Below are 12,739 nucleotides of genomic sequence, written 5' to 3'. Positions count from 1 at the left end.
TCAGGGTCTTAAGTTCAGGCCCTGCATTGGGGTCTGCACTGGGGGTGAAGCCTACTTTAGTAATCTTAGAAATGTCTCTTAAAGGGCTCAGAGATAGCTGATGGTGCCCAGACTTTAAGTAAAAAAGGCTCATTTGCTACTGTTAACGTGCTGCCCTAGGGGGCAGGCACCTAATTTAACACATACGTTTGAGAGCCTACTACAACACTTGTCGGGGACAGAGACTGGTGAGCGCCATCTTCATGCTCTTCCCCCGAGCACACTCCACAGTACCAGTATCTTCCAGAAGGGAGTTTTTACACATACCTGGTGTCCTGATTTTTACATCTGCCAAGGTGTTCCCCTTATTTACTCGGATTCACTATATATATTTGATTTTAAATTGGAATTTAAATAAAAACTTGGAGGAAAAAGAGTAAAAAAAAAGTCAAAGACCAGGAGGACTCTTAAAAGCAGCAAGAGCAAAACAACTCCCTTGTATGTATACAAGGGAAGCCCCGTAAGATTAAAGATTATCTGTAGATTTTTCAGCAGAAACTGCAGGCCAGAAGAGTGGTGAGATAGATTCAAAGTGATTGCTGAGGAGAGTTCTTTGTTGGAAGATTTTTTTTCTTCAAAGTTTGGAATTGAAGTATAAGAGAGTTTTCCAGAACAGCAAAAGCTAACGGAGAAGTTAATCATCCCTAAACCAGCCTTATAAGAAATTATTAAAGGGGTTTTTTTAAGCTGAAACAAAAGGATGCTAATTGGTAACAAGAAAACATATGAAAGAATAAATCTTGGTAACAAGAAAACATATGAAAGAATAAATCTCCCTGGAAAGGCAAATAGAAGTAGATTAAATGAACTTATTAAAAGGAATTATTTATTTATTTTGAGAGCGATAGTGAGCATGAGTGGGGTAGGGGTAAGAGAGAATTCCAAGCAGTCTCCACGCTGACACAGTACATAGCCCGATGCAGGGCTCGAACTCACAAACTGTGAGATTGTGACCTGAGCCAAAATCAGGAGTCAGATGCTTAACCGACTGAGCTACCCAGGTACCCCTAGATTAATCCCTTTTAAGTTAAAAGACAAAAGTAATAAAAAAAAAAATCCTTTAATTCTTGTAGTTACAATTATAAGATAAAATGTGATATTGAAAATGTAAAAGGGGGGATAAAAATGTAGAGCTTTATTATTATTTTTGAGTTTATTTTGAGAGAGCACAAGCGGGGGAGGGGCAGAGAGAGGGAAAAAGAGAGAATCCCAAGCAGGTTCCACACTGTTAGGGCAGAGCCTGATGTGGGGCTTGAACTTACAAACTGTGAGATCATGACCTGAGCCAAAATCCGGAGTCAGACATTCAACTGACTGAGCCACCCAGGCACCCCAAAAAAATGTAGAGCTTTAGAATGCTGTCAAACATAATTTGTTAAAATAGATGTAAGTTGTTAAATGTAAGCCTTATTGTAACAACAAAACACATCCTTAATTAGATGCACAGGATAAAGAAATCCAAGCATACCACTTAAGAAAGTCATCAAATTACAAAGGAAGAGAGGAAGAGAAGAACAGAGAGCAGCCAGAAAACAATTTAATGAAATGGCAAAAAGTATATACCTAACAAGAATTATTTTATGTATGTATGTATTAGAGTGTGGGGGAGAGGAAGAGGGAATCCATGCTCTGCATGGAGCCTTATGCGGGGCTCGATCCCACGACTCTGGGATTGTGACCTGAGCCAAAATCAAGAGTTGGCTGCTCAACTGACTGAACCACCAAGGCTCCCCTTAACAATAATTACTTTAAATGGACTAAATTTTCCAGTCAAAAGACAGAGTGGCTGAATGGATTTTAAAAACCAGACCTATCCATGTGCTGGCTATAAAAGACTCCATTCAGGTAGAAGCAAAGTATAAGAACTCACTTCATACATAGACTGAAAATAAAGAGATGGGGAAGATATTCCATGCAAATGGAAACCAAAAGAAATAGACCCTTATCAGACCAAATAGACTTTCAAACAATGACTAATGAGAGACAGACTAAGGCATTACATGATAAAGGAGTCATTCCAACAAGAGGATGTAACATTTGTAAATCTTTTTGCATCTAGCATAGGAGCACCTAAATATATAAATATCAATAAGCCTAGAGGGAGAAATAGTAATACAAGAATAGTAGGGAATTTTAATATCTCACATCAGTAGATAGACCATCCAAACAGAAAACCAGTAAAGGAACATCAGCTTAAAACAACACATTAGATGAGATGGACTTAACAGATATATACAGAACATTCTGTCCAAAAGCAATAGAATAGAGGTTTTTCTCAAGTGCACATGGAACATTCTTCAGGGTAGATCGCATGGTAGGCCACATAATAAGTCTTAAACACCAAAACCAGATAAGAATGCCACAAGAACAGAAAATTAAAAGCCAGTATATTCCTGATGAACATAGATGCAAAAATCCTCAACAAAAGAGCAAACTGAATTCAGTGATATGTTAAATGGATTATGCACCATGGTCAGCTGGAATTCTAAGGACACAGGGATGGTTCAGCTTCTGCAAATCAGTGTGATAAACTACATTAACAAAATGAAGGGTAAAAATCATATGATCTCAACACATGCAGAAAGAGCATTTGACAAAATTCAGTATCCATTTATGATAAAGGCCTAAGGTGGCTATAGAGGGAACATACCTCAACATAATAAAGGCCATGGATGATAGGCCTACAGCTAACATTGTATTCAGCAGTGGAAAGATAAAAACTTGTCCTCTTAAATCAGGAACAAGACTTGGATGCCCACTCTTACCACTCTTATTTGACATAGTACTAGATAGAAGTCCTAGCCACAGAAATTAGTCAGAAAAAAGAAACAAAAGTCATCCAAATTGGAAATGAAGATGTGAAGCTGTCAGTCACTATTTGCAGATTATGATATTATTATATAGAAAACCCTGAAAGACCACCAAAAACAGGTTAGAACTAATAAACGAATTCAGTCAAGTTGCAGGATACAAAAATCTTGCATTCTCTGCACTTAATATCCTACTGTCAGAAAGGGAAATTAAGACCATCGCATTTACAATGGCATTGAAAAGAATAAAATACCTAGGAATAAATTTAACCAAAGAAGTTGAAGGCCTGTATACTGAAAAATGTAAGACATTGATGAAAGAATTGAAGAAGATACAAATAAATGGAAAGATACTCATGTTCATGGATTGAAAGAATATTGTTAAAATGTCCATACTAGTCAAAATATATCAACAGATTCAGTGCACTCCCTATCAAAATTCCAGTGAGATTTTTCACTGAAGTAAAATAAACTACCCTAGTACTTGTATAGAATCAAAAAAGATCCCAAATAGCCAAAGCAATCTAGAGAAAAAAGAACAAAATTAGAGGTTTCACACTCCCTGATTTCAAACTATAATTACGAAGCTATAGTAATCAAAACAGTATGGTAGTGGTTTAAAAACAGACACAATGATCAGTGGAATACAGAAGAGAGCCCAGAAATAAACCCATGCACATATGATCAATTGATTTATGACAAAGGAGCTAAGAATATACAATGGGGAAAGGACAGTCTCTTCAATAAAATGGTGTTGAGAAACAGATGTTGGTGAGGATGCAGAGAAAGAGGATCTCTTTTGCATTGTTGGTGGGAATGCAAGCTGGTGCAGCCACTCTGGAAAACAGTATGGAGGTTCCTCAAAAAATTAAGAATAGAACTACCCTATGACCTAGCAATTGCACTAGGCTTTTATCCACGGGATACAGGTGTGCTGTTTCAAAGGGACACATACACCCCCATGTTTATATAGTAGCACTATCAACAATAGCCAAAGTATGGAAAGAGCCCAAGTGTCCATCAATGGATGAATGGATAAAGAAGATGTGGTATATGTATACAATGGAGTATTACTTGGCAATCAAAAAGAATGAAATCTTGCCATTTGTAACTACGTGGATGGAACTGGAGGGTATTATGCTAAGTGAAATTAGAGAAAAACAAAAATCATATGACTTCACTCATATGAAGACTTCAGACAAAACAGATGAACGTAAAGGAAGGGAAGCAAAAATTATATAAAAACAGGGAGGGGGACAAAACAGACAAGACTCATAAATATGGAGAACAAACTGTGGGTTACTGGAGGGGTTGTGGGTAAGGGGCATTAAGGAATCTACTCCTGAAATCATTGTTTCACTATATGCTAATTAATTTGGATGTAAATTTTAAAAAATTAAAAAAATAATAAAATGGTGTTGAGAAAACTGGACAGGCAAAAGGATGTAACTGTGTTACTGTCTTATACTATACACAGATATTAATACAAAATGGATTAAAGACTTGAAATAAGGCTTGAAACCATAAAACTCCTGGAAGAAAACATAGGTGATAAGCTCCTTGACATCAGTGTTGGCAGTGATTTGTCTAATCTGACACCAAAACTAAAAGCAACAAAAGCAAAAATAAGTGGAACAATATTAAACTAAAAATATTCTGTACAGCAAAGGAAATCATCAACAAAGTTAAAAAGCAACTTACTAAATGGGAGGAAATATTCGCTAATCATATATCTGATAAAGTGTTAACACCCAAAACGTACAGTAAACTCATGTACATCAATAGCCAAAAAAAAAATAATCCAATTAAAAAGTAGGCAGAAGATCTGAAAAGGCATTTTACACAGATGACATACAGATGGCCAACATGAAAAGATGCTTAACATCACTAATCAGGGAGATGCAGATCAAAACCACAGTGAGATATCACCTCACACCTGTCAGATTGGCTACTATCAAAAAGACGAGAAGTGTTGGTAAGGCTGTGGAGAAAAGGGAACCCTTGTCTGCTATTGGTGGTATGTAGATTGGTATAGTCAACATGGAAAACCATCTGAAAGTTCCACAAAAAGTTAAAAATATATGTCAATACTACCCAAGGCAATCTACATATTCAATCCAATACCTATTAAAATAACACCAGCATTCTTCACAGAGCTAGAACAAACAATCCTAAAATTTGTGTGGAACCAGAAAAGACCTCAAATAGCCAAAGCAATCTTGAAAAAGAAAACCAAAGCAGGAGGCATCACAATCCCAGACTTCAAGCTGTATTACAAAGCTGTAATCATCAAGACAGTATGGTACTGGAAGAAGAATAGACACTGAGATCAGTGGAACAGAATAGAGAACCCAGAAATGGATCCACAAACATATGGCCAACTATTCTTTGACAAAGCAGGAGAGAATATTCAATGGAATAAAAACAGTCTCTTTATTAAGTGGTACTGGGAAAACTGGACACGACATGTGGAAGAATGAACCTGGACCACTTTCTTACACCATACACAAAAATAAAATGGATCAAAGACCTCAATGTAAGACAGGAAGCCACCAAAATACTCAAGGAGAAAGCAGGCAGAAACCTCTTTGACCTTGACCGCAGCAACTTCTTATTCAACATGTCTCCAGAGGCAAGGGAAACAAAAGCAAAAATGAACCATTGGGACCTCATCAAAGTAAAAAACTTCTGCACAGCGAAGGAAACAGCAAAACTAAAAGGCAACTGACAGAATGGGAGAAGATATTTGCAAATGACATATCAGATAAAGGGTTAGTATCCAAAATCTATAAAGAACTTCTCAAACTCAACACCCAAAAAATAAACAATCCAGTGAAGAAATGGGCAAAAGACATGAATAGACACTTCTCCAAAGAAGACCTCCAGATGGCCGACACATGAAAAAATGCTCAACATCACTCATCATCGGAAATACAAATCAAAACCACAATGAGATACCACCTTACACCTATCAGAATGGCTAACATTAACTCAGGCAACAACAGATATTGGTGAGGATGTGGAGAAAGAGGATCTCTTTTGCGCTGCGTGGGAACGCAAACTGGTGCAGCCACTCTGGAAAACAGTATGGAGGTTCCTCAAAAAATTAAAAATAGAACTACCCTATGACCCAGCAGTTGCACTAGTAGGTATTTATCCAAGGGATACAGATGTGCTGTTTTGAAGGGGTACATGCACCCCAGTGTTTATATAAGCACTATCAACAATAGCCAAAGTATGGAAAGAGCCCAAATGTCCATCGATGGATGAATGAATAAAGAAGATGTGGTGTATATAGATTGTTACTCGGCAATCAAAAAGAACGAAATCTTGCCATTTGCAACGACGTGGATGGAACTGGAGGGTATTGTGCTAAGTGAAATTAGAGAAACACAAAAATCATATGACTTCACTCATATGAGGACTTTAAGAGACAAAACAGATGAACATAAGGGAAGGGAAACAAAAACAATATAAAAACAGGGAGGGGGACAAACCATAAAAGACTCTTAAATATGGAGAACAAACAGGGTTAGTGGAGGGGTTGTGGGAAGGGGGGGTGGGCTAAAAGGATAAGGGACATTAAGGAATCTACTCCTGAAATTGTTGCACTATATGCTAACCAAACTTGGATATAAATTAAAAAAATAAAAATTTTAAAAAATTAAAAAAAACAACTATCTGACCCATTAATTCTACTTCTATTAATCCAAAGAAAACAAAACACTAACTCAAAATGATACGTGTACCCCCATATTCATTGAAGCACTATTTATAATAGCCAAGATATGGACATAACCTAAGTGTCAATGGATGAATAGAGATGTATACGTGTGTGTACCATGGAATATATATACACACAATGAAATACTATGACATAAAAATAATGAAATTTTGCCATTTGTGACAACATGGATGGACCTTGAGGGCATTATGCGGAATGAAATAAGTCAGAGAATGACAGATATCATATGATCTCACTTGTATGTGGAGTATAATACTAGAACAAGTTTCATAGATAAAAAGAATAGATTAGTGGTTGCCAGAGGCTGGGGTAGGAAGTAGGTGAAATGGGTGAAGGGTGTCGAAGGTACATACTTCCAGTTATAAAATAAGTCACAGGATGTAATGTACAGCATGGTGACTATAATTAGTAATACTGTATTTCATATTGGAAAGTTGCTAAGAGTCTTAATTCTTACCACAGAAAAAAAATTTTTTTGTAATTAAGGTGATAATTGTCAGGTAGTCAATGTGATGACTTGGCAATGTATACAAATACCAAATCATTAATGTTGTACACCTGAAACTAATGTTATATGTCAGTTATACCTCAATAAAAAAAAATTCATCATAGCATTGGAAGTCCTGCTGACAGCATTTAGGCAAGAAAAATAAAAGTCATCTAAATTGAAAAGGAAAGAAAGTAAAACTCAGTAGTTGCAGATGACATGATACTGTACACAGGAATACTTCAGAGATATTGTGGCTTCAGTTCCAAACCAGTGCAATAAATAGTGCCAATAAAGTAAATATTGCCAATAAAGCAAGCCAAGTGAAACTTTTGGTTTCGCAGTGCATATAAAAGTTGTGTTTATACTGTAGAGTATTAAGTGTGCAGTAGCTTTATGTCTAAAACAACAAAGTACATACTTTAAAAATACTTTTAATTTTTTTAACGTTTATTTTTGAGAGAGAGAATCCGAAACAGGCTCCAGGCTCTGAGCTGTCAGCACAGAGCCTGACGCGGGGCTCAAACTCACAGACCACGAGATAAGACCTCAGCCAAAGTCAGAGGCTTAACTGACTGAACCACCTGGGCGCCCCGAAAAATATTTTATTGCAGGAGCGCCTGGGTGGCTCAGTCAGTTAAGCCTCCGACTTTGTCCCAGGTCATGATTTCACAATTTGTGAGTTCGAGCCCCGCGTCAGGCTCTGTGCTGGCAGCTCAGAGCCTGGAGCCTGCTTCAGATTCTGTGTCTCCTCTCTCTCTGCCCCTCTCATGCTGTTCTTAGTCATTTCTAGCTTTTGATTCAAAATGAGAGACATGCAGCTCATCCTTTCACTTGAACACTTAAGAGGCCATGTAGCGTTATTAACTGGCCCGATTTCAATATTGCTGTGTCTCAGAGAATAGGGAGGCACAAGAAGAGGGAGAGAGATGCTGGTGGAGCAGTCAGAACACACATTTATTAATTTCACCATCATATATGGGCAGTCTGTTGTGCCCCACAACAGTTGTGTTAGTAACATCAAAGATTGCTGATCACAGATTACTATAACAATGATGAAAAAGTTTGAAATATTGTGACAAGTACGAACATGTGATAGAGATACAAAGTAAGCACAGGCTATTGGAAAAATCAGGTCAATAGACTTGTTGAATACAAGGTTGCCTCAAACCTTCAATTTGTAAAAAACAAAAAACAAAACAGTATATGCAAAGCACAGTAAAGTGAAATGCAGTAAAACAAGGTATGTCTCTACAGAAAATCTGAGAGTCCACCAAAAAAATTATTAGAATAAATGAATTCAGTAGAGTTGCAGGATACAAAATTAACATGCAGAAATTAGTTGTGTTTCTATGTACTGATAATAAGCTATCAGGAAGAGAAGAAAATCCATTTACAATTGCATCCAAAGAAATAAAATACCTAGGAATAAATTTAACCAAGGAAGTCAAAGACCTGTACTCTGAAAACTGTTAAGACATTGGTGAAAGATTTGAAGATGATACAAATGTAAAGTATTATGTGCTCATGGATTTAAAGAATTATAAAATGTCCATACTACCCAAAGCAATGTACAGATTCAGTACAATCTCCATCAATACCAATGATATTTTTTACAGAACTAGAACAAAGAATCCTAAAATTTGTATAGAACCACAAAAGACTTTGAATAGCCAAAGCAGTCTTGAGGAAGAGGAACAAAGCTGGAAGTCTTATGCTTCCTGATTACAAAGCTATAGTAGTTGAAGTAGTATGTTATTGGCATGGAAACAGACACATAGATGAATGGAACAGAAGGAAGAGCCCAAAGATAAAGCCACTCTTACCTGGTCAACCTATGACAAAGGAGACAAGAATTCACAATGGGGAAAAGATAGTCTTTTTATTATTTTTTTAAATGTTTATTTTTTAATGTTTGTTTTTGAGAGAGAGAGAGAGAGAGAGTGAGCTGGGGAATGGGCCAAGAGAGAGGGAGACACAGAATCTGAAGCAGGCTCCAGGCTCCGAGAGCCCGACGCGGGGCTCGAACTCACAAGCCATGAGATCATGACCTAAGCGCAAGTCAGACACTTAATTGACTGAGCCACCCAGGTGCCCCATAATGTTTATTTTAGAGAGAGACAGAGTGTGAGCAGGGGAGGGGGCAGAGAGAGAGGGAGACACAGAATCTGAAGCAGGCTTCAGGTTCTGAGCTGTCAGCACAGAGCCCAATGCGGGGCTTGAACCCATGAACTGTGAGATCATGACCTGAGCCAAAGTCAGATGCTTAACTGACCGAGACACCCAGGTGCCCAATAGTCTTTTTAATAAGTGGTGCTGAGAAAACTGTACAGCTACATGGAAAAGAATGAAACTGGACCACTTCTTAAATCATACAAAAATGAATTCAAAACTTACTAAACTTGAATGTGAGACCTGAAGTTATAAAACTCCTAGAAGAAAACATAGGCAGTAAGCTCTTTTAGCACTATATTTTTGACAGGTCTCCTTAGGCAAGGGCAACAAAAACTAAAATAAATGGGATTGCATCCAACTAAAAAGTTTTTGGACAGCGAAGGAAACCATCAAATAAAAGGTACCCATTGAATGGGAGAAGGAATTTGCAAGTAGTCATATATCAGATAAGAATAAAAGGTTAATATCCAAAATATATAAAGAACTTAAACATTTTATTAAAAAATGGGCAAACGACTTGAATAGACATTTTCCCAAAGGAGACAGGTAGATAGTGGTCAGCAGGTAGACAAAAAGATATCAGCATCACTAATCATCAGGGAAAATACAAATCAAAACCATATGAGATAATACCTCATGCCAGTCAGAGTAGCTAATATCAGAAAGACAAGAAATAACAAGTGTTCACCAGGTTGTGGAGAAAAGGGAACCCTAGTCCACTAGTGTTAGTAGGAATGTAAATTGGTACAGCCATGGTGGAAAACAGTACCGGTTTCTCAAAAAATTAAAAATAAAGCTGTCATTGGGGCACCTGGGTGGCTCAGTCGGTTAAGCGTCCGACTTCGGCTCAGGTCACGATCTCGCGGTCCCTGAGTTCGAGCCCTGCGTCAGGCTCTGGGCTGATGGCTCAGAGCCTGGATCCTGCTTCCTATTCTGTGTCTCCCTCTCTCTCTGACCCTCCCCCGTTCATGCTCTGTCTCTCTCTGTCTCAAAAATAAATAAACTTAAGAAAAAAAAAATTAAAAAAAAAAAATAAAGCTGTCATACAATCCAGCAATTCTAGTTCTGGGTATTTATCAGAAGGAAAAAAATCCCAGTTTGAAGAGATATATGCACCCATATATTCATTGCTGCATTATTTACAATAGCCAAGATAAGGAAGCAACCTAAGTATCCATCAATAGATGAATGGAGAAAGGTGTGATATAGATCTATAATGGGGAAAAAAGGTGAAGTCTTGCTATTTGTGACATATTGAGGGTATTATGCCAAGTGAAATAGGTCAAAGACCAGTACCTGATGACTTCACTTACATTAGAATCTTGAAAAATCAAACCAAACAAAGCAGAAACAAACTCATAGATACAGGAAACAAAGTGTTAGTTACTAGTTGAGGGAGCAGTTGGGGAATGGATGAAATAGGTGAAGGGGGGATTAAGAGGTAAACTTCTAGATATAAAATAAACCACGGAGATGTAATGTATAGATATAGTTAATATTGTAATAACTATGGTGACTGATAGTAACGACTTATTTTGGGGATCAGTTCCTAATGTATAAAAATATCGAATCACTATGATGTACACCTGAATACTAGGATATTCTGTATAATTACACTTAATTAAGAAACAAATTATTGGGGCGCCTGGGTGGCTCAGTTGCTTAAGCCTCCAACTCCTGATTTCTGCTAAGGTCATGATCTCATAATTCATGAGATCAAGCTCCATATCAAGTTCTGCTGACAGTCTGGAGCCTGCTTGAGATTCTCTCTTTCCCTCTATGCCCCTCCCCCACTCATTCTTTTTTCTCTCTCAAAATAAATAAACAAACATGAAAAAAAACCAAGTTAAAACAAATTGTGATAGAGTAAGAAAGGCAGTAGTCAAAATTAAGAATTGGGATTTGTACATAATCTGGTACTTAATGGGTGCGGAAAGGCTCACTTTGGCTGTGGTCAGATTAGAGGTTTGTGAGGAATTTTTCAACAGTGTCACAGTGATTCTAAGACATATAAATGTCTGATTGCAAGGTCAGTTTTTATTGGGTTTGCTATTTTGGTAACGAACCTTTTTTGGCAACATAGAAGATTTATGGTTTTTTGATACTGTTAACCTATAAATGCTCTAAATTAGACATTGAAGAGGAGTTGGCTAGCATCGTTCTCTGCCATGGGGGTCTCTGGCCTATCCAAAGAGACTTTTTGCTTTTACTGACTTGCTTTTACTCACTTGCTGTCCAGCAGGGGCATGGAAAGCAGTGGCACATACTGATTTAAAATTGGCTGGTACTTGACAAATTTCATATTAAAAAAAAATTGGTTAGGTACTTTTTCAGAAAAGTCATGATCAGTTTCTTGATTTTTTTTTTTTTAATGTGTTATTATTTGGTTTTTGCAGGGGATAATCTTGGCCAACAGTATAATAGCCCACAAGAAGTTATTGGCAAACGAGGATCTGATATCATCATTGTAGGCCGGGGCATAATAATGTCATCTAATCGTCTGGAAGCAGCTGAGTTGTACCGAAAAGCTGCTTGGGAAGCTTATTTGAGTAGACTTGGAATTTGAGTGTCTTGGATACATGTTTGTGAAGACCTTGAAGATACATGGTCTCCTGAGAAGCGTGGCGTGAAATAATAAGCAGCATTTAATGGATTGGATTCTTTCATGGGTTCTGTGTTGGAGTGACTTCTGGATTTCTAACAGTCTTTAGGAAATACTGAATGATGAGTAATCACTGCGTTGTTACTATAATAAATTTATTTTCAAGCTTTTTTTTATTGAGATTGATGTTGGTTAGGCAGTCACAGTCCTGCTTGTGTTGGGATCTTTCATATTTGAAAGATCAGACTTTCTTTTAATTGTTGTGACACAAAAATTTTAAGACATCAAAAGGCCCAAACCGTTGTAGTATTTCATGTGCCTTATGTGATGCCCAAATATTTAAATATTTGCTGTTCTCCTTTTCTGTTTAAAAGTGATAGTCGAGGTATCCATAGGGAAATAGGAAGTGGGGAAGGTGATGGTAGCTGCAACCCTGAAGCCAATATCTGGCTTTCATTTCGATCACAGGCAGCAGTTATGGACCTGTGCTGAAGCAGGCAGAGCTTCCTCATGCTTTATTGGATTACAAGTGGACAAGCTGCTCTTTCATTTGTTTAAAGACAATAGTCAAGACATCTAAGGTTCCATTTGAAGGTTTGCTCAGATCCTGTACAATTATCCCAACTACCCTGGACAAGGAAGTCTGCCTTCACCAGAAATAGAAAGGAGCCCAGCAACAGAGCTGACGCTGTTACCAACATTTCTGGGTTTCCACTGAGGTAGGGCCAGGGACATGCACCTTCACAGGCCCCACCTGCACGCATGTGCCATAACCAGTTGAGCAGCCCCTTTCTGGTCCCAAATACACTATTTTTCCCACCAGTTCTGAGTTTCTGCACGATCCCTCTTTTCCAGTAGTGACAGAGATTTGCCCCCATTCT

At 37.7% G+C, this 12,739-nt stretch overlaps 1 protein-coding gene and 1 long non-coding RNA gene across 2 annotated transcripts in view; both read left to right on the top strand.

Moving 5' to 3' along the window:
- UMPS (uridine monophosphate synthetase) overlaps nucleotides 1–12,028 on the top strand; it is a 30,541-nt gene extending 18,513 nt beyond the window's left edge. Inside the window, exon 6 of the mRNA XM_086675212.1 lies at nucleotides 11,653–12,028. Coding sequence (XP_086531338.1) covers nucleotides 11,653–11,822 — 170 coding nt within the window. The 3' untranslated portion in view covers nucleotides 11,823–12,028. The remainder of the gene's footprint in view (nucleotides 1–11,652) is intronic.
- Nucleotides 606–7,205, top strand: LOC147577408 (uncharacterized). Its single transcript, XR_015240245.1, has 2 exons — nucleotides 606–6,932; nucleotides 7,057–7,205. It is a non-coding gene; the product is annotated as an uncharacterized LOC147577408 (long non-coding RNA).
- Nucleotides 12,029–12,739: the final 711 nt, after the last annotated feature.

The sequence above is a fragment of the Puma concolor genome, chromosome C2 (assembly GCF_028749965.1).
Source record: "Puma concolor isolate L17-30 chromosome C2, mPumCon1.1.hap2, whole genome shotgun sequence".
NCBI classification, from domain to species: domain Eukaryota; kingdom Metazoa; phylum Chordata; class Mammalia; order Carnivora; family Felidae; genus Puma; species Puma concolor.
Note: the sequence above shows the minus strand (reverse complement) of the source record. Positions and strands in the feature narration are given on the sequence as shown.